At 40.6% G+C, this 22,240-nt stretch overlaps 1 protein-coding gene across 1 annotated transcript; it reads right to left on the bottom strand.

The window, feature by feature from the left end:
• Positions 1 to 17,381: 17,381 nt before the first annotated feature.
• On the bottom strand, positions 17,382 to 21,493 carry LOC124543743. Its single transcript, XM_047122032.1, has 6 exons — positions 20,400 to 21,493; positions 19,677 to 20,204; positions 19,440 to 19,606; positions 18,398 to 18,501; positions 17,906 to 18,015; positions 17,382 to 17,765 (listed from the first exon to the last, which is right to left on the bottom strand). Exons 1-6 carry the CDS (start codon positions 20,511 to 20,513, stop codon positions 17,463 to 17,465), a joined length of 1,326 nt encoding a protein of 441 aa, XP_046977988.1. The 5' UTR covers positions 20,514 to 21,493; the 3' UTR covers positions 17,382 to 17,462.
• Positions 21,494 to 22,240: the final 747 nt, after the last annotated feature.

Genomic DNA, 22,240 nt, shown 5'->3' with positions numbered 1-22,240 from the left:
CTAAAAACGGTGGACCACCACGCATCAGATGGTGGACCACCACTCCTCCTTCCAGTGCTCGTAACGAGCCTCCCGCTCTATATATAAATATTTACAATACTTACAAATAATACAGTATTTACAAATAATACAATATTTACATGTATACATATATTACATATATATACTCCTCCGCTAATTGCCAGCGAGGCCGCTCACATAGTCCACTCCGCTTGTCCTCGAGAAGTACTAGGAGCGACCCCGCGGCCTTCCTCCGCGTCAGTCTTAGCTGCGGCCGGCGAGCAAGCTCAAGCCGGCCCCGTTGCCCAGGGTGCGCCACGAGGAGGCGTCTGACATGCACCCCAACTAAACTAACCTAACCTAACCTAACCTAACCTACAAACCTAACCTAACCGAACCTAACTAACCCTAACCTAACCTATACCTAACCTAACCTAACCTAACCTAACCTAACCTAACCTAACCTAACCTAACCTAACCTAACCTAACCTAACCTACCTACCTACCTACCTACCTACCTACCTACCTACCTACCTACCTAACCTACCTACCTACCTACCTACCTACCACCTCTACCTACCTCCTACCTACCTACCTACCTACCTACCTACCTACCTACCTACCTCCTACCTACCTACCTACCTACCTACCTACCTACCTACCACCTACCTACCTACCTACCTACCTACTACCTACCTACCTACCTACCTACCTACCTACCTACCTCTACCTACCTACCTACCTACCTACCTCTCTACCTACCTACCTACCTACCCTACCTACCTACCTACCTACCTACCTACCCTACCTACCTACCTACCTACCTACCTACCTACCTACCTACCTACCTACCTACCTACCTACCTACCTACCTACCTACCTACCTTACCTACCTACCTACCTACCTACCTAACCTACCTACCTACCTACCTACCTACCTACCTACCTACCTACCTAACCTACCTACCTACCTACCTACCCTAACCTAACCTAACCTACCTACCTACCTACCTACCTACCTACCTACCTACCTACCTACCTACCTACCTACCTACCTACCTACCTACATACCTACCTACCTACCTCCCTACCTACCTACCTACCTACCTACCTACCTACCTACCTACCTACCTACCTACCTACCTACCTACCTTCTACCTACCTACCTACCTACCTACCTACCTACCTACCCTACCTACCTACCTACCTACCTACTACCTACCTACCTCTACCTACCTACCTACCTACCTACCTACCTACCTAACCTACCTACCTACCTACCTACCTACCTACCTACCTACCTACCTACCTACCTACCTACCTACCTACCTACCTACCTACCTACCTACCTACCGAACTACCTACCTACCTACCGACCTACCTACCTACCTTACCTACCTACCTACTCCTAACCTACCGTACCTACCTACCTACCTACCTACCTACCTACCTACCTACCTACCTACTCACTACCTACCTACCTACCTACCTACCTACCTACCTACCTACCTACCTACCTACCTACCTACCTACCTACCTACCTACCTTCACCTACCATCCTACCTACCTACCTACCTACCTCTACCTACCTACCTACCTACCTACCTACCTACCTACCTACCTACCTACCTACCTACCCCTACCTACCTACCTACCTACCTCCTACCTACCTACCTACCTACCTACCTACCTACTACCTACCTACCTACTACCTACCTACCTACTACCTACCTACCTACCTACCTACCTACCTACCTACCTTACCTACCTACCTACCTACCTAACCTACCTACCTACCTACCTACCTACCTACCTACCTACCTACCTACCTACCTACCTACCTACCTACCTACCTACCTACCTACCTACCTACCTACCTACCTACCTACCTACCTACCTACCTACCTACCTACCTACCTACCTACCTACCTACCTACCTCCCTACCTACCTACCTACCTACCTACCTACCTACCTACCTACCTACCTACCTACCTACCTACCTACCTACCTACCTACCTACCTACCTACCTACCTACTACCTACCTACCTACCTACCTACCTACCTACCTACCTACCTACCTCCCTACCTACCTACCTACCTACCTACCTACCTACCTACCTACCTACCTACCTACCTACCTACCTACCTACCTACCTACCTACCTACCTACCTACCTACCTACCTACCTACCCCCCCCCCTACCTACCTACCTACCTACCTACCTACCTACCTACCTACCTACCTACCTACCTACCTACCTACCTACCTACCTACCTACCTACCTACCTACCTACCTACCTACCTACCTACCTACCTACCTACCTACCTACCTACCTACCTACCTACCTACCTACCTACCTACCTACCTACCTACCTACCTACTTACCTACCTACCTACCTACCTACCTACCTACCTACCTACCTACCTACCTACCTACCTACCTACCTACCTACCTACCTACCTACCTACCTACCCTACCTACCTACCTACCTACCTACCTACCTACCCCCCTACCTACCTACCTACCTACCTACCTACCTACCTACCTACCTACCTACCTACCTACCTACCTACCTACCTACCTACCTACCTACCTACCTACCTACCTACCTACCTACCTACCTACCTACCTACCTACCTACCTACCTACCTACCTACCTACCTACCTACCTACCTACCTACCTACCTACCTACCTACCTACCTACCTACCTACCTACCTACCTACCTACCTACCTACCTACCTACCTACCTACCTACCTACCTACCTACCTACCTACCTACCTACCTACCTACCTACCTACCTACCTACCTACCTACCTACCTACCTACCTACCTACCTACCTACCTACCTACCTACCTACCTACCTACCTACCTACCTACCTACCTACCCTACCTACCTCCCTACCTACCTACCTACCTACCTACCTACCTACCTACCTACCTACCTACCTACCTACCTACCTACCTACCTACCTACCTACCTACCTACCTACCTACCTACCTACCTACCTACCTACCTACCTACCTACCTACCTACCTACCTACCTACCTACCTACCTACCTACCTACCTACCTACCTACCTACCTACCTACCTACTACCTACCTACCTACCTACCTACCTACCTACCTACCTACCTACCTACCTACCTACCTACCTACCTACCTACCTACCTACCTACCTACCTACCTACCTACCTACCTACCTACCTACCTACCTACCTACCTACCTACCTACCTACCTACCTACCTACCTACCTACCTACCTACCTACCTACCTACCTACCTACCTACCTACCTACCTACCTACCTACCTACCTACCTACCTACCTACCTACCTACCTACCTACCTACCTACCTACCTACCTACCAGTAAAAGTTCAATTTAGGTTCAGTACAGCACATTAATTAAATATAATTTATCGGTTGAATTCCATTACGTCATATACATAATACTAATACAGATTCGCGACTTCTCGCAAATTTCTTTTGGATACTCCGTCCAATTCACGAGAAGATTCGATGGACAGAAGTTTGAATGAGAAAAATTCTTAGTCAATGTCATACTTCTCTTTTCGTGTTGTATTTCGGTATAATAATTTCGGAATAATCTCTGTTCGCCGTGTGCGCAGAAAAATAGACGTACGAACCTTACGATTGCTCTCGATATAAGATGTCACTGCTTTTAACGTTGCCTATAAAAAAATATTTAAAAAAAAAACAAAATATCTAACTTCGAAAACTAAATTAACTTACACACCTTAGTTCACCTGAATGTCACTAGATGGCGTTAGTTAAATATCATTTAAACGGGAACCTCTACCATATTCCTTGACTATTATGTTGAATACATTTAGCATTACTGAGATTCTATTTACAATATTAGCTTAGGACATTTTAACGCGTGAAATTTAAAGAAATAGGTGTATTAACAAAAAATAAGTACAATAACAAAAAATAAAACTTTAAACCGCCAGTTTCTTTTAATTAAATGCTTAAATATATACAAATATGAACTAAAACTAGTTACTGTATAAATGTTGACCGCTAGAACATACATAACAACGCCTTTTTATACCAGCATAATGTCTTTTGGGTAGTTGTTTAAGGGTTCCCCTTAATGAGGACCGATTCTCTTACGTTAAGTTGTTGACAAATGCAAATTATTAGGTTGATTAGTTTTGATGTGAAACACTCAATGACATGCCCAAGTTTTTTATAAAGATCCTTCCAGTTTTACTTGTATCGTAATTGTTTAACATATGAACTTTGCGTGTATGCCAGTTGTGTTGAAAATCCAGAAATAATAATCAAGGACATTGATTACGGCACCAAAGTGTCATCTTTCTCTTTACATATTGATCTGTGACGAACATTACTCAATGGCATGTGTATAAATATCACTGTCATCGGGTTAACTATTTTTTGATTCATTATACACATTTGCTTCTTCCTTGTCATCTTTATTTTCCTCAAAAACTCTCTGAAGCTTGGCTAATTTTGGCGACAAGGGTATCACGTCACGAGAATGCCGAGTCGAAGCGTTCCTCGGCGCGAACGCAGGCACTGAGAACATTAGGCGCGCGTGTGACGCCACAATACGAAACCTCCGATCACACCGCCGCGTCGAATATAATATAATAAATAAATATTGTTTATGATAGATAAAACGGTGTGACAAATATTTTTATAATCTATATATATAAAAATGAGTTGCTGTTCGTTAGTCTCGCTAAAACTCCAGAATGGCTGGACCGATTTGGCTAATTTTGGTCTTGAATTATTGGTAGAAGTCCAGGGAAGGTTTAGAAGGTGAGAAAGTATGATAAAAATGCTAGGAATATAATAAAAAAAAACAACTTTGTTTTTCCTTAGAAATAGATTTATTAGAGAATTACCATTGATTTTCTATGATTATCGATGTTAGACAATAAAACATTGATGTTTTAAAAATTGATTTTGCATTATTTATAACATCACTAAGTCTATTTTTCGAATCTATTTCTACAAAAATAAGTCGCATTTTCCGATGTCACTTTATAACTCAAGAACGGGCTCACCTATCCAAACTAAAGTTTCAGGATTTGTTTGGACTATTTAGTAGATGGTTTATGTGAAGTTTTCTCAAAATCGGTCGAGTGGTTCTTCATTTATCACATTTTTTGTAACAAATGAATTCAATAAATGGCGGGTCATTTTGTTAAAGGAGATTTTTCAGACGAGGAATTGTGCTGTTAAATTAAAAGTAAGTATTAATTAAAAAATGAGTACACTCATCCACCAGTTTCAATAGGTAATACGTCTTATTTCGATTTATTATTTAAAAGTACAGTGTTTGCATTTATTTTCATGTCTAAATATACAGAATAAAGTTACTGCCATGAATTTTTATTCGTATTTATTGATGGTTCGTCCACAAACACAAAATTATATCTCGAGATGTGGTAAACTGTATCATCAGTACATCGTTGATACGTATGCTAAAATAGAAACTGAACGTTTTAATTTTTTTCGTTTCAACCAAGCAAAATTAAGATCCGAAGAATATATTCAATTGCAAGATGCGATAGCGAATGATGCTAATGTAAATGACATCGGGCGATTGACTATATTGCCGTCTTCGTTTATTGGTTGCCCATGGCATATGAGCGAATATGCACAAGGCGCAATTTCTTATGTACTGGTAATGGTGGACCGGATCTATTCATTACAGTTACATGTAATCCGCAGTGGGATGATATTAAAACAATTTATTCGAAGAACAGTCGACAACTGACCGTCATGACATTACAGCACGTGTTTTTCGGCAAAAATTTAAAGCACTTATAATAATAATGTTTATTTGGAGAGGTGCGTTGCCAATTGTACTACATTGAATGTCAAAAAAGGGGATTTCCGCATGCACATGTATTAATTTTGCTGGTACATAAAATTACTCCGGATCAAATCGATAACGTTATATCAACTGAAATTCAAGATGAAACTCTTGATCCAGAGTTATTTCACGTTGTCGTTAAAAATATGACAAAAGGTCTATGCGGTGAGCTACATATGAGTTCGTTACATCTATTTCTTGATTTTAATAATTTCTTCCAGTCGCAAAAAAAATACCGATGTTATCGATTAACATCGATGTTTAGAGCTCCATAAACATTAAGTATCAATGTTCGGTATTGATCATTATCAACGCCATAATCATGCTTTTGTAACATGGGTCATCCCTACTTTGTCAAACATTTGATGTTGTCCCCGTTATCCAGAAATCAAATTGAAAGAATAGTTATATCTTTATAAGTACATATTTAGGAGGGACAAAAATAACCTTAATTTTAACTAACTACAATTGTTTACTGTCTATCAGATCAATTTTATGTACATATGTTCAAGATGCTGAACTGGAAAGAACGTGGCATCAACATCAATGGCGAATACATCTCTCACTTGAGATTCGCAGACGACATCGTCATCGTGGCAGAAACGCTGCAGGACCTACAACAAATGCTGAATGAGCTAGCTGATTCTTTTATGCGTATCGGCCTACGGATAAACTTGAATAAAACCAAGATCATGTTCAATGAACCGTCCCCGAAGTTGAACCGTCCCGAAGTTATATATGTCTACCTCGGGCAGACTTTGCGATTAACCTTGAGGACGAGGTGAATAGAAGAATTCAGCTGGGTTGGACAGTGTTTGGGAAGTTACGTCGAATCTTTAAGACGAAAGTCTTCAACCATTGCGTCCTACCCGTCATGACATACGAGCCGAAACGCTCACTGACTCACTCACTCACGACAAGGCTGGTCCACCAGTTTAAAGTCGCTCAGCTAGCTATGGAAAGGGTTAGGCTCGGCGTTTCTCTGAGTGATCGCATCAGAAATGAGGTGATCCGTCAAAAAATCAAAGTCATCGATATAACCCACCGGATGAGTAAGCTGAAGTGGCAGTGAGCTGGCCATATTTGTCGTAGAACCGATAACCGTCGGGAGAACGTGTTCTAGAGTGGAGACCGCGTCTCGGCAAACATCGTGTAGGACGTCCTCGGGCACGGTGGAGTGACGATTTACGCAAGGAGACAGGCAGGAGGTGAATGTCTGAACGGGCTGATGATGATGATGTTGATTTTATAAGTGTGCGCATGCGCTCAAAAAGTTGAAAGTAAATCAACGAAAATACTTTTTTAGCAATTACTGACAAACAACACATAGTGCGGCGCGCAGGCATGTCGCAACTAATTTACCATTTAGGACCCACTGATTGGTCGAAACAAACCCTTCGCCTCCCGCACCTTATTCCGGAGACACAGGCAGTGCGCTCGCTTGCCCACTGCGCTCGGTTACCCCCTACGACTATATACACCATAATAAAACTTGACCACCTTTATTTTATCTGTGTTGTATTTAGTGAAATTATATTGATTGGTATTGTAAATGAGTTTCAAATTAAAACTTATAGTATAGCCAGTTTATACTAAATGGTTTTGCAAATTTTATGCTGTAAGGACTTAATCATAGCAACATGGCAATTTATCACGCAACCTCATGATTCCTGTGTTATTGAAAATATAGAAAAAATTATTGACAGTGTCGTTTTTAATGTAAGTATCAATTAAGTATTGTTAAAGTTCATATCACCCGTTTCGCTGCGTGCAATGGTTTCTATGCACATCACATTTGGACCAATTTAAGCATTTCGATTATGGCAGTACGAAGTTTGCCGGGTCAGCTAGTATGTAAATAAATATAGTATACTTTGTTCCGTGTAAGTGTTGTGTGTTTTAGATGTGTATAAATAAACTAAATACAAATAATACTTTCCACTATTGGGACATGATTTTGATTTATATTCGAAGATTGCAAAGGTTCACGCGCTTAATAAACCAGAAGAGATAATATTTTATTTTAACTGAAAAATTAGGAGGATTAAGAGTATTAAAATAAAATACACAAAAATGTTGAATTATAAATTATTTATTATAATGTGCTGAGCCCACAAATATAAACATCCCAAATTCGGCCCATATTGAACCTTGCGAGCAGGGCCGCCGTAAGCGGGGGTGCAACGCGTAAACCGCACGCGGGCGGCACGTCCAGGGGGCGGCAAATTGAGCAATACATCACGTACCTAATTCAAGTCATTATTATAATTCCCATAAATCCTTAAGTAGAATAAATTATTCAAAGCATCGAAAAATATCGCACTCAGTAAAGTTAAAAGTCCGTCGTCTGTTATCCTATGAAAAACAATACTGTCGAAGTTAGGAGAATCCCCTTTAGCTTCCTTATCAATTTGTAGATTAGGTATCCGTTACTTGTAGTAGGGCGTTGTCGTAGGGCGGCTTGACGCCGTAAGTTATATTGGTGGTCGCTTGAAATATCAGAGCTACGGGCACCGTTAAACCGGGCGCGGAGGGCATACGTTCGCTGTCGCAGGCACAACGTGCTCAACGCAAACTTAGAGGTACACCTGTGGGCTGCACATTGTCAGTTGAAAAAAGAGTTAGAAAAGGCGTTAAGTAAACAGAGAGCAAAGGGGCGCCCCTATCGTGGTTTGCGAGGGAAGCTCCGAACATACGGTGCTCCTGTTACGGAATAACTACCGCCAGATCTCCTGCGACTGACCGGGGAGCTGTTTCCGGGCGGGTCATTCAACCATCGATGCCCTAAAACACCCTGAAGACCCGGACAATGGAGGCGGTGGTTCAAGGGAACGTAGTCCTAACTTCAATAGTCTTCCTTTCTTTTTTTCTTAATTTAATTTACGGCATCCACGGGCTCATAGGCCCATGCCTTTTTTATATTTTACATTTATACACTTTGGCGTTTTATACTTTATATGGTGGTCTTGATGGTTTCTCTAACTAAAACGGAGGGCCTCCTAATCCACGGTCCTTGCTGAGGTCTCCTCGAGGAGCGTCTACCGCCCTCCAAGAGACGGCAATTAAGGCGCAGACACATATGAAGGATCAGGGCCTCATCCTGGATGGAGCTTCGTGCAATATTTTGTTCAACTCAGCTTAAAGCTCATCAATGCCAACGTAGGAGGACCTCCTCAAACCAAACACCTTGCCTGCGTGCGCTCTATGGCATTGTATTTTTTATTTATTGTAAATAAATAAATCTTATCCAATCCAGCCCATTTCCGGTCACTGCTGGATATGTCCAGTCCTCTCCAATTGCACGCCACTGAGATCGTTCTTGGGCTACTCGCATCCAGCTCCTACCAGCTGTCTTGCGTAAGTCATCACTCCACCGTGCCCGAGGACGTCCTACACTACGTTTGCCGAGACGCGGTCTCCACTCTAGAACACGTTTTCCCCAACGGTTATCGGTTCTGCGACAAATATGGCCCGCCCACTGCCACTTCAGCTTATTAATCCGGTGGGCTATGTCGATGACTTTGGTTCTCTGGCGGGTCGCCTCATTTCTTCTGATGCGATCCCGCAGAGAAAAGCCTTTGCCATAGCACGCTAAGCGACTTTAAACTGGTGGACCGGCCTTGCCGTGAGTTTCCACGTTTCGGCTCCGTATGTCATGACGGGTAGGACGCACTGGTTGAAGACTTTCGTCTTAAGGCACTGTGGGATCGACGATGTAAAGATTCGACGTAATTTTCCAAGCGCTGCCCAACCCAGCTGAATTCTTCTATTCACCTCGTCCTCAAGGTTGTTTCTACCTAATCGAAAAGTCTGCCCAAGGTAGACATATTTTTGAACAATTTCGAGGACGGTACCGTGTATCGCAATCGGTTCAGGTAGTACATGTTCATTGAACATGACCTTGGTTTTATCCAAGTTCATCCGTAGGCCGATACGCATAGAAGAATCAGCAAGCGTCTGCAAATCTTAAGTGAGAGATGTATTCGCCATTGATGTTGATGCCATGTCCTTTCCAGTTCAGCGTCCTGAACATATCCGCCATTGAATTAGTAAACAATTTGGAGGAAATAACGTCCCCTCGTCTCACACCTTAATGCAATGGTATGGGATTTGTTTGCTGATTCTGTACTTGGACGGAAAATAAACCTATTTGGTTGGACTCCCTTAATGCTCGTAACAAGGCTTACGTGCTTACAATCTTACGGGACCGTGGGAACAGTGCTGCTGACCCGCTTCGCCGAAGAAGACCAGTAGAAGGGGTCTTCGCTATGGATGTCTTCCTCTCGCCATAAGTGTCCCGGGGTTAAGGGTTTCTGTACCCTGAGAACTCCCTAGGAAGTGGAACTCCGCAGAGGTGAGCCTACCGTTAGGACGTCACGGTAGTATGCACCAAAGATTTCGTAACGTGCTCCAAAAAGACAGAGTGGGTCGCTAACGTTGGTTTTTTAGCAGGTATACACCCCGCCCCCCACCTCATGTGGAGGAATAGTGTTATGCGTTTTTAAAAGGGCGGCATAATAGGTATTGCACGCGGGCGACAAAACAGCTAGCGGCGGGCCTGCTTGCGAGTTACACGTGTGCTCTTCATTTCATAAACACATCCTAAACGGTTATTCGGATATTGAGGTCCAAATATCGTTATTTTTATCACTGACCTATAGATCAAACTATAAAAACAAGTTCAAATTTAAGAAACATGTAAGAATCAACAATTAAAACTTATGACAGCAGGACCTTATGTGGATTTAAAGTCTTGACATGAATGAATAACGAGTTAACCAACCCCTCCTTTTGGAGTCGCGTACGAACGCTTGTACGGAGTGCTTGTGCGTAGTACATTTTATATTCGCTGCGCTTAGTTTTTGCTTGTTTACATCGCATTAGCGTCGGACGACCGATACCCACTGGCCTAAGCGCCGAGCGGTTATGCGATAAACAAACATAAGTCTCGGAAGCATGCGTTTTGTTTTGGTTAACAATGAATGATAATGATGTAGAAATTTTTAACATAGAAAAATGTGAGACGGAATGTATTTTGAATAAAAATATGAATGATGAAAATACAGTCAATATGGAGAAGAAAAGCGGAGATGAGGAAGAATGTGAGAGGGTTAGACCCAGTAAACGTGAAAGAGAAGATAATATAAGTGCCGAAGAGGGAGATGATGTGATGGCTGAAGAGTGGAAGACGGTTAATAGAAGAAAAGACAAAAAGCTGAAAAATGAGATAATGGAAGTTTATATATCATGTAATGAAAAGTTACCTAAGCAGTTTGAGTTAGCACGCACATTGAAATCGCTTAATATCACGGATATTAATAAAATAAAATATTTATCGCCATATAAAATTAAAATAGAATGCGAAAATGAAAAATGTCTGTTGTCTTTAATATCTTGTCAAGAATTACTGGAAAAGGGGTGGAAATTTCAAAAAGCTTTTGAGGTCAACTGTTCTTACGGTATAATTAAGAATGTAGACATTGATTTATCTAACGACGAAATTTTTAACAATATTGTTTGTACAGAACCGGCAATTCTATCATCTGTTCAAAGATTGTCTCGCCTTGGTGAAGATGGAAAATGGATTCCTAGCGAAACAGTGCGACTCTGTTTTAAATATTCTTATTGACCACCTTATGTTACGGTTCACGGCCTACGTATAAAAGTGGAGCCGTTTGTGTTTCCAGTCTCGCAGTGTTATAAGTGTTGGAGACTTGGACATACTGCCAAAAGATGCCCTATAGACAAAGTAGTTTGCCCTAAATGTGGTGGTCATCACGATAATTGTACCATTACGTCTTTTAAGTGCGTGAATTGTGGAGAAAATCATATGTCTTTTAATAAGTCTTGCCCGATATTTAAAATGGAGAAAAAGATTCGCCAAATTATGTCCGAATTTAACGTAACTTACAGAAAAGCTCGTACAATGTATGTTGCAGATCCTTCACCGAATACTAATGCAAATTACAAACCTAAGATAGCTAGTAATATTTTTAACACATCGAGTAATTCTGTTAAACCAAGCTCTTTTGACCCACAATCTGGAACCTTAAGTTTTGGGTCAGTTAAAGAATCAGTTGATGCTCCATCCTACTCTAGCGTGGTAAAAATAAAAAAGGTGGTAAAACAGAATTCGAATAGATCACCGAGTCGTATACCTTTAAAGTCCCGTAATACAGAATTATCATGTGAAACAGAGGCGAAAGATTATTTATCGGATTAAAGTATTGATATCGAGTCCAAAACTGAAGGGAAAGATGAGGAAGGGGACTAGCTTACCAAGGGACATCACATTTATGGAACTTCTATCAAGATTAAAAGAAATTATATTTTTGAAACAAGATTCTTTACAAACAAAAGTGTTTAACGTTATAAAGTGTTGTGTGGAATGGGTAATATTAGTTGTAGTCGAAAATATTGCTGAATGGCCAGTTTTATCTAGGATTATGAAAATTTTTAATTTAAATACTAATAATGGGTGATCCGCTCAAAATAAGTTTAAACATTGCTCAATGGAATGCACAAAGTTTAAGACCAAAGTTGCTTTCATTTGAAAATTTGCTTATTCAAGAGAAAATCCACATTGCTTCAATCTGTGAAACATGGTTAGAACCTGACAGTCAACTTAATGTAAAAGATTATTCTATTTTCCGTTGTGACCGATTCGATTCATATGGCGGAATTGCAGTATTTGTTCATAAATCGGTAAAGTGTAAAAACAATACGGTAAACATTTCCAATTCAAATATTCGAAATCAAAAAGTTAATATCGGTCTATTGTCCACCATCAGCTAATACACGACCTCAAGATTGGGAAGAAATTTTTTCCATAGCTTCTAGAAATACTCTTATTATTGGTGATTTCAACGCGCACCACACCAACTGGTCTCGGAAAATAGATTCAAGGGGAACTCAAATACTTGATGCGTTAGTTAATGCTCAGTTCGTTACGATTAATGACTGCACACCGACTCGTATCAAAATGGTTCAGGGTGTATTCCACCAATATTCGCCTGATATAGTTTTTGCATCATCAGATATAGCACTAAAAGTAAATTTTCAAGTTTTAAAAGAAATGTTGGGGAGTGATCATTGTGTCATAAAAATTTCTACTAACATCGAACCCGTCATGAATTCTATAGTTAAACGAAATTATAAAAAAGCAGATTGGGAATCATATAAAAAGCTATTATGTATGCTAATCTCTGTTTTCCTGATGATCTCCAGCAGGCTTATAACTTATTTATAGATTATATGAATATTGCAGCAGATTTGCATATTCCCTGTATCAAAATAAATCAAAACCCATCCACTAAATTTATTCCAAGAGCCTATTGGAATGAAAATTTGTCTAAGGTGGTGGCCGAACGCCGTCTGGCTTTATCGACATTTCGCCGGAATCCAACACCTGTTAATTTTGACAATTTAAAAGAAAAAATACGTATAGCATAATCACTGTGTGTGTGACAAGTTTTCGTAAGTCTAAGGACTTTAGCTGGTATGACTTTTGTTCATCTTTTGTCCAAACGACATCGATGTACGATGTGTATCGAAAAATGCGTTGGGTGAAGGGTATTAAGTTCCCATCCACTTACATTGATAGGGATACAGCCTATAAATATCTACAATGTTTATCCCCTGATTTCGTGATGCCAAACAAACCAGTTTTCAAATCCCAAAACTTGAATTTAGATTCTCAAATAACATTTTCTGAATTAAAAAATAGTATTAGAGCAAAAGACTCTAGTCCAGGTTGTGACAACATATCTTATAGTATGTTACGAAATTTACCTTTAAACGGTTTGAGGTTGTTGTTAGAACTTTTTAATAAATTTTATCGATTAGGTTTTGTACCCTCCCAGTGGAGAGATGTAAAATTAGTGGCTATCCCTAAACGTGGCAGAGATTCTAATAGTTTATCATCACTGAGACCTATTTCAACGATGTCGTGTGTTTGTAAGGTATTTCATACTATTTATATTATTAAACAACAGGTTAGAATGGTTTTGCGAAAGAAATCGAGTATTTCCAAATAACACAATTGGTTTTAGGAAAACATTTTCAACTTATAATAATTTGGGTATCTTAGTAAATCAAGTTTTAATAGGCTTTTCTAAGAAACAAAGTACTTTTGCCAGTTTCATTGATATAGATAGTGCGTACAACAACGTAGATGTCACAGTTTTGCTTACCACTATGGATCAGTTGGGTGTGGGCTCTAATCTGTGTACTTACTTATGGAATGTTTTGCATAACAGAAGACTTATAAAAGAGTCTGATGGTACTAATATGTTTGGGAGTACAGGTCGTGGCTTAGCGCAAGGCGATCCAATGTCACCTTTGTTATTTAACATCGCTACGGCCAGTATTTGTAAGACTATCAGAGATGTTAATATAATTCAATATGCAGATGATTTTGTGTTTTATATTACTTGTAACGATCTGATGGTCGGCAAAACTAAGCTACAATCTTCTCTTAATAAGCTCAATGTTATGTTGACTAGTTTAGGACTTGAAATTTCAGCATCGAAATCTAAGGTATGCATCTTCAGAAGGCATCGTAAAACACAATCAATTGAAATAGCAATAAACAATAAAACTTTGCAACTGGTGCATGATATCAAATATCTTGGGATATGGTTGGACGAACAACTCAGATGGGCTAAACACATAAATTATATTTTCGAAAAAACAATGAAATGTATTAATGTTCTGAAGATTTTGGTGGGACCTGGTTGGGGTGTCCATCCAATGTTTTTGAGACGTCTGTATATTTCGCTGATACGAAGTCGTTTAGATTACGCGAGTTTTCTTTATGATAATTGTAGTAATACTCAGTTACAAAAGATAGACAAAATTCAAAATGTTTGTATGCGCATTATTGGTAGTTTTATAAAATCAACCTCTATTCACGTAATGCAATGTGAAATCAATTTACAACCTTTATTTGTTAGGAGATATTTTTTGGCTTCAAAATTTTGTCTTAAATGTAAATCGTTTGAAGATAGCATTATAATTAATCAACTAAATGAACTACACACTTTATGCCGAGATAACAATTATTGGCAACGTAAAAAAAATCCCTTACTAGTAACTATCCACAGGCATCTTGAAGAAGTACCTATTTATAGATCGAAACAATTAGAAATGTTTTCATTAGATACATGGGTAAGCAATGTGGATTTGTCTCAGAATATTCGATTTGAAATAGATGTTGTAGATAAGGGCAAAAGTCAATTTCACACTTTGGAACTATTACAAATTTGTGAAAACTTTTTAAATAAAACCTATTCACAATTTTATAAAATTTATACAGATGGGTCCAAACATTGTCAAGAAGTTGGTGCGGCATTTTTTGATATTCAGACAAAAAATAGTATTCAATTAAAAATAAATTGCTACAATATATCTATCATGTATTTAGAACTGATAGCCATTTTGGAGTCATTATCTTATATAAATTCTGTCGATTCAAACAACTTTGTTATTTTGTCTGACTCAAAAAGTGCTTTGCAGCATTTGGCTCGATGCTCCTCGACTTTTCGAGGTGCACCGATAGCCTATGCCATTATGGATTCTATCCGTAACCTTCAAAATAAATACAATAAAAATGTAGTGTTACAGTGGATTCCTGCTCATATTGGCCTAATAGGTAATGAGGTTGTTGTGATAGGTTAGCCAAAAAAGCGTCAGTGGAGGGTATTTTATTTAATTACGAACCTTATTTTACAGATATAATATTTAGTGTTAAAGTACATTGTAGAAATTTATGGAAGGAATTTTTTGACGAGAGATCACTTTCTAGAGGCGTTTGGTATAAAACAATCCAATCGCAACCTTCTGGTTTCACTTGGATTGATGGAGCCAATATGAGCAGAAGTGAAATTGTAACAGCCCTAAGGCTTCGTTCTGGACATATTCCCTTAAATAGTTTCAGTTATTTAATGGGTAAAGTATCTTCATCACAATGCTCTTTTAGAGGAGAGTTGAGGCTTCTTGAATAAGACTCTTGATGAGTGGTCGAAGGAATGATTTAATAAAAAATTACACCGATATATATACAAAAAATACAAAATAAATTAACCAATCAAAAAACAGTATAAAGAAATAATAAGAAATAAAAGAGACGGAAGATGTCGTTTCGTCTTGCTCGCACACGCTGACGTCACGCGCCGCTGCGCGCGCATCATGCCGGGTCGCGTAACCGCTGCCGCGATGTTATAAATATCGCCCCCGCACGTCGCGTCAGCCATTTCGTTCGAGCGCCGCGCGGAGAGAAGACGACTGCACTGAAGATCGCCGTGTCGACTCGCCATGTGTTGTGAAGTGAAGTGTTGAAGAAAGATGAAGATATGAAGATAAACGAATCTAAAAACAGTCCTTTTCAGGACTAATCTTGTTTCGATACGACTTGAAAAACAGTCCTTTTCAGGACTAATCTTGTTTCATTACGACGCAAAAAAAAACAGTCCTTTTCAGGACTAAACTTGTTTCAACGACGACGCGAAAAACAGTCCTTTTCAGGACTAATCTTGTTTCAATACGACGCGTCTTAACAGTGCTGCTACACTCTGTATGTGGCGTAAGAGAAGATCCTGTTCATATTATTACGGAATGTGTACGGAACGAGGCTGAAAGAATGGTCTTTTTGCGGAAATACAATTTCACATTCGAAATAGGGTATTACAATAGTTTTTTGTCAAATCCGTTATCCGACGCTGCTAAAGAATTATATAAAGTTGTTTTAAAAGGCATTCAGCGTAGGTAGTAATAGGTAAAAATATATATATATATATGTAAGTGTAGTAATTAAATAAGGAAGTATGAATTGTAGCACTATGAGGGTGACATTTTCTAAATAGAAAAAACCCTCCCTTAAAAATAAAGAGAAAAAAAAACAACCCCTCCTTTTCTTTATCCAAACATTTCCGTTTTAGTACTTTCGAGTACATATTCATTATTTCTTACTTTATTAATTGGGATTTACTATTAATGATTGCTTAAATTTTTAGCGTACATCAATATTATAAGATCGTTATATACATACTAATAAAGTATCATAAAATCGTTGCCTTCGTTAAGTAATCTTTTTGACTAAGGTGTATCAGAAATCTAGCTATATGAGTGGACTAACGAGTTTTTGGGTTCACCAGTCAGCTGGAGCACCGAGCTCTTTATAGGAGTAAGTGTTGTTTGTCGCAAACTTTTTCCAAATAATTCTTTTTCTTCTACAGCCTAATCTTTTATTTGTTAGCCCCACTCATAATTTTCTAGACTTTCAGGACTAATGTCTGTGCTAGTGAACAAAGAAGGTTGCGATGTCGTCACATCTAATAGCACTTCGAGAGGTTCAGTGGCTCTAAGGCCCTCGATTTCGGGTCTTGTAACCATAACGCCTGAGCCCAGTCTGGCGCCATTCCAGGATAAGTTCATCGCATTACAACTACATTTCCCACTTCAAGGAACGTTTTTCATTGAGCGTACGTCAAACGAGTCGTTTGATTAAGTTCGTCTCGAACTTTAATTACCAATATTAAAAAATAAGACAAGTTGACTTACTATAGAAATATTTTTTAATTTTGAATCACAAAAAATACATAGAGTAAACAAACAGCTGTAACATAGAGGCGGCATTATAACGACTGGAACTGGAGGCGGTAGATTCTGATATAACTGGAAGATGCAAGGCCGGCGCGAAGGGCGCCGAGGGCGTGGCGTTGGCGGAGGGCGCGGCGGGCGCGGCGGGAGCGGGCGGCGTGCGCGACGGCGCGTCGGCGCCGGCGGGGCTGGAGCGCGCGGGCGGCGGCTCGTCCGCGCCGTACTCCGCCGCGTTGTCGCCGTACTCGCCTGCCTTCAAGCCTGGACGTGAAGTTCGGGACGGAGCCGCCTACGGGTGCGTATGCATAATATTCACGAGTCAAACTTGAGAATGGTTTCAGTTGAGGATGAATATGATGCATACGAACGCTAGTTTGTATCTACGGGTAATGAGAAATACTTCGTGTTAAAACATTTGAGAAAGAGTACCTTAAAGTCGGCACGGTTCGGTTCAAATTCTATCGACTGCGAGACGGGCTCGTGGACAACCTCGGATGTGGACGACGCAGCAGTGCGTGAAGCTCGCGGCGGGGTTAGAGCTGAAAACACATCTCGTGAAGCACTCGCTGACGACGACGTAGGTCGTCGGGCTCGTGCAACACAAGCCCTTCTGGAGTAGGTCTATGCTTTTTTCGGATATCGCTACAAACCGTTTCATTTCTAAAACTCGCCCCAACCCCAAAGGTAGGGTTTTGTGATCATCGTCAGATGTTACGTATATACATGACCGATCTCAGGATTGCTTAATATTTCTTACCTATGTATGTATGTGTGCGTGTGCGTGTACGTATGTATGTATGTACGTATGAACGTATGTACGTATGTATGTATGTACATATGTCTATGGGCGGTGGAGACTGGCAATATTATAAGTTTTTTATGAATGACGTAATAATTAATGACATTTCCATTATTCCTTACGTGAAGAAAGTTCGGGAAAGTGTGTCACGGCCGCGGGCGCCGCATGCTTCGCGTCCTCCGTCTCGTCCAGGCGGTGCTCCGTACATTCCTCCGAGCACGTCCCTCTGCAAGCACGTTGAGCTTCGTACGTATAAATATGAACGTTGGTATTGATCTCTGTTACTTATCATAAAATGTTCATGTTATTATTAATATAAGAGGTTTCCAATAGGGACTTGACATTTAATTTGTAAACGCATCTTTTAACTTAACATCAAACTATGAGTGTCAGTTTATTCAGTAAACAACATTTTGATCATTGTGAAGTAAAGGAACGACCAACGTCTGCCAATCATGAAAAATAATACAGAAATTCGGAGTCGGTGGCCTCTACTTTAAGAGCGTTAACTGCAAATTTTTGGCCCAAATTGGAATATATGGCCTAGGAGAGCATGTGGATGCGACAGGACGGCGCCACATGCTACACAACACACGTTACAATCGATTTATTGAAGAACAAGTTTAATGACGTGTTATCTCAAGAAATGGACCAGCCAACTATATATCGATTTTTTTTTTCAGAACATCCATCATTTTTAAATAATAGAAAAAAAAAACAAAATTAAGATTATATTTCTGAGGGAGTGACAGTTTCGACCACGGAGGCCTTTTCTAACGGACTCTCGGCAGTAACAACGGTAAGGAGATATCGTTGCTACAATGGTAACGCGCGCCGCAGCAACAGAAAACCCCAAGACTTCTATCGGCTCGACTCGGGATTCTATAAATTGCATGCAGAAACCTAATCGCTTTAACATATCTCTCTATAACCTAATCTCTTTTTTCACGCAGTGGCAGCTTTCATGAGGGTATCCCAGCCTACAGGGGTGGGGCGAAATGTGAGATTCTTATCCACTGAAATACCTACGACATCCGTCCTCGACGCGAAGTAGAGGAGCATTTATCAATTCGCATGAAAAATTATGTATGAAGTATGATAAATAAGATACAATGTTCGATTAGCCACTGTTATCCTATTTATAAATATATTTATTTCATGTACCGGCCACAGATGCGCAGTGTATGAGCACAGTGAAGGAATGAGCGCCAGCGAGCGATATTCTGTGCCGCGTACGTCTTCTCACAATGCGCAGCGCCGTCGTCGTTCGCCATCACACTCAACACGGCGCAGAGCTTGCCGTCGCACACCACGCCGCCGCCCATATCGCGCTGTTAACAGTTCATGAGTAACGTACGTGTAATCATCATCTCATCGAAGAACAACTATACACTGATGTACCTCGCAGAGATCATCTCCGGTGAAACACAGCAAGCGAGAACGCGATGCGCTCCAGTGAGGTACCAGCCCCGCACAGTGTGTGTCCGAAGCGAGCGCTACGTTGACTACGCGGAAACGCGCTCGCTTAGCCCCTCCCCTAGTCGTCGCTGATGCAGACGAGATCGCAGAGAGCGCTCGTATCGCGTAGCACATCGTAGCGCTTTCGCCCCCGTTGCGAGTCGTCGACATCAATATAGGCTGCGCCTGAGCCTCCTTTCCGAAGGGCGCCTCCAGTTCAATGACGGCAATGTCGAGCGCCGGGTCTGCCAGGTCCAGGCCGTTTCCGGCGAACGCCACCCGCGTGACGCGGCGCGCCGACGAGGCGAGCGGCGCGGCGGGTCGCGCGCCCAGCAGCGCCGCGGCCAGCGCCCACAGCTCGCGCGGCGCCGCCTCGCCCTTGCCGCGCGCGCAACGCGCCGTCGTCACGCCCGTTCGGGTCGACACCAGCGAGGCGGCGCATTGCCATCCATTCGCGTGCTCCAGTATTATCTGTACGACATTGTATTAGTAGTAATAGAGCTCTGTCGTGCATACGTTCCACTTCAAAACAAGACTATGAATATAACTACATGTTACCGTACCAACGAAAAGGGGCTTAATAACAAAACATATCATTTTTTGAAAAATAGTGTACGAGTAATTTAGACAAATGAGAATGACAGCAGAGAGAAGTGTGTCAAGTACCATAAAACCAGCAGAATCACTTTCTTCGTCGTCGTCGTCGACATCGAGGTCGTGTGCAGCAGTCAGCAGCACCGTCAGCAACGCGGCTGCAAACAGCAATCTGCGCGTACACATACTCAACCCTCTACTCCCTCTCACGGGCTACGGCACATTCGCTCGCTGTGGTGCGACAGCGAGGTGCTGATCGATCGAATATACTCTATTTTGATCATATGACATTTGTCTGTCATTATTTTTTCTTTACGTAGACGTAATTTATTTCTGATTAATACGCTGCATTCACACGAGGAAAATTATGACAAATGATAATTATTTATTTATGTGAATTAAACCGCAGGCCAGTCCAGCTATCCAAGCGAAAGCTTTAAATCGCAATTGTTAGTCACAATAAATATCATTGTTCCAATATTCTCTGAGCGGACATTCGTTTCAAAAACACCATCTTAGCGGTCGTTTCAAATGCTTAAAGCAATTACAATTTTCAAATTTACTAAACGACTAACCAGATTTTAACGACTTAGGAACTAAAATAATGTTTAGGATAGATTATTAGATAGATTTTATCAAACACTGTGTTTAATTTGGCCTTTGCTTGGTTGGCGAGTTGTAGAAGCAATTAAAACAGAGGGTCTAGCAAGAAAAAAAACGTATCAATAAAGAATGTTATCGATCAATTCACTCGCGAATACCTCTCTACGTTAAATTAATTCACTTTTTATATATTTATTTTGCTATTTTAAAACATATATTTTGGTTACACATATAAGTTATCTTGTATATTGCTTACCGACTTATTTTTTTGCACAGTGTAGGTACCAACGTAAAATCCTACTCTTGCCAAAACGTTTGCTGGTAAAAACAAACAGTCGACTGGCTCTTGTCTATCACGATTTTTTCCAACGTGGTTGAAGTGGCTGGAGTCCACTCCTTGATTATATCCATTTTGTACTGAATATTTTGTGAGTACCTACGTTACATTAGTCAGTATTTGGAATTGGGTATTGAGAAGCAACAAAATTATTTAAATATTTATTCCAGGCGAGCCGCGCCACAGAGTACCTAGTCTTTTCTTATAGGCCACTGTGATTATTATTATTTCTATATATTAGGTTCTGTCGGATTCGAATATTGTCGCTAAATTTGGTCACCGTGTCAAAAATTGCACATTAATGGATTCGAGAACATACAAAAAAAAAATTCTTCGTCAACTATCGTATAGATTTAGGACAAATCCAAAGTCTTATAACGAAATATGAAATCTGTTCGCTATACAAAGTCTGGAGACTAGACGAAAATATTGTTAATGAAATTTTTATTTAATTTATTTAACAATAATATTGACTGTCCGGAACTTTTATCAACGTTCTATTTAAACGTCCGTCACATTAATTTCCGTAATATGAGCCATTTCTTTTATACCAGATTTTAGAAAACACAACTATATAGGAATTCCATCATATCGAGAGTATCATTGCTTTACATCACCATCAGTAGGAAAATAAAGATTTAGACATACGAGTGTGCCACGGTAGTCGCCCTCAATTCAATGAAAAAATAAAGAATTTAATTTGTGCTGTTTTAATCGGTAATATGTTTTATTGATTATTATTTTACATAATAGTTTAAAAAATAATTATATTTCCAATTTTTTATTATTATGCTTATGTTTAAAGTATATTTTTATACTAGTGCATGGTAAGTAGTAGATTTTTTTGTAGTCACTTTATCACTCGGTAGAAACATTTTAACGAGTAGTGAACGACGACGGTGCGAGTATCGCAGGCGGGTCTAGGGATGTAAATGAAAGGCAGAGCGGGCAGGAGACAGTTCATATATTGGCC

Source organism: Vanessa cardui, chromosome 3, assembly GCF_905220365.1.
Source record: "Vanessa cardui chromosome 3, ilVanCard2.1, whole genome shotgun sequence".
Taxonomy (NCBI): Eukaryota; Metazoa; Arthropoda; class Insecta; order Lepidoptera; family Nymphalidae; genus Vanessa; species Vanessa cardui.
The sequence above is the reverse complement of the archived record's forward strand: the minus strand, read 5'-3'. Positions and strand labels throughout refer to the sequence as shown.

What these genes read in the sequence shown, in the direction of transcription:
- LOC124543743 (XM_047122032.1), bottom strand. Translation starts at nt 20,513, where the DNA reads ATGTGTACGCGCAGATTGCTGTTTGCAGCCGCGTTGCTGACGGTGCTG. An exon ending in ACACTGCGCATCTGTGGCCG is followed by an intron (nt 18,502 to 19,439) that starts GTACATGAAATA and finishes ACGTGCTTGCAG; the next exon opens with AGGGACGTGCTCGGAGGAAT. An exon ending in CGAACCGTGCCGACTTTAAG is followed by an intron (nt 17,766 to 17,905) that starts GTACTCTTTCTC and finishes ACGCACCCGTAG; the next exon opens with GCGGCTCCGTCCCGAACTTC.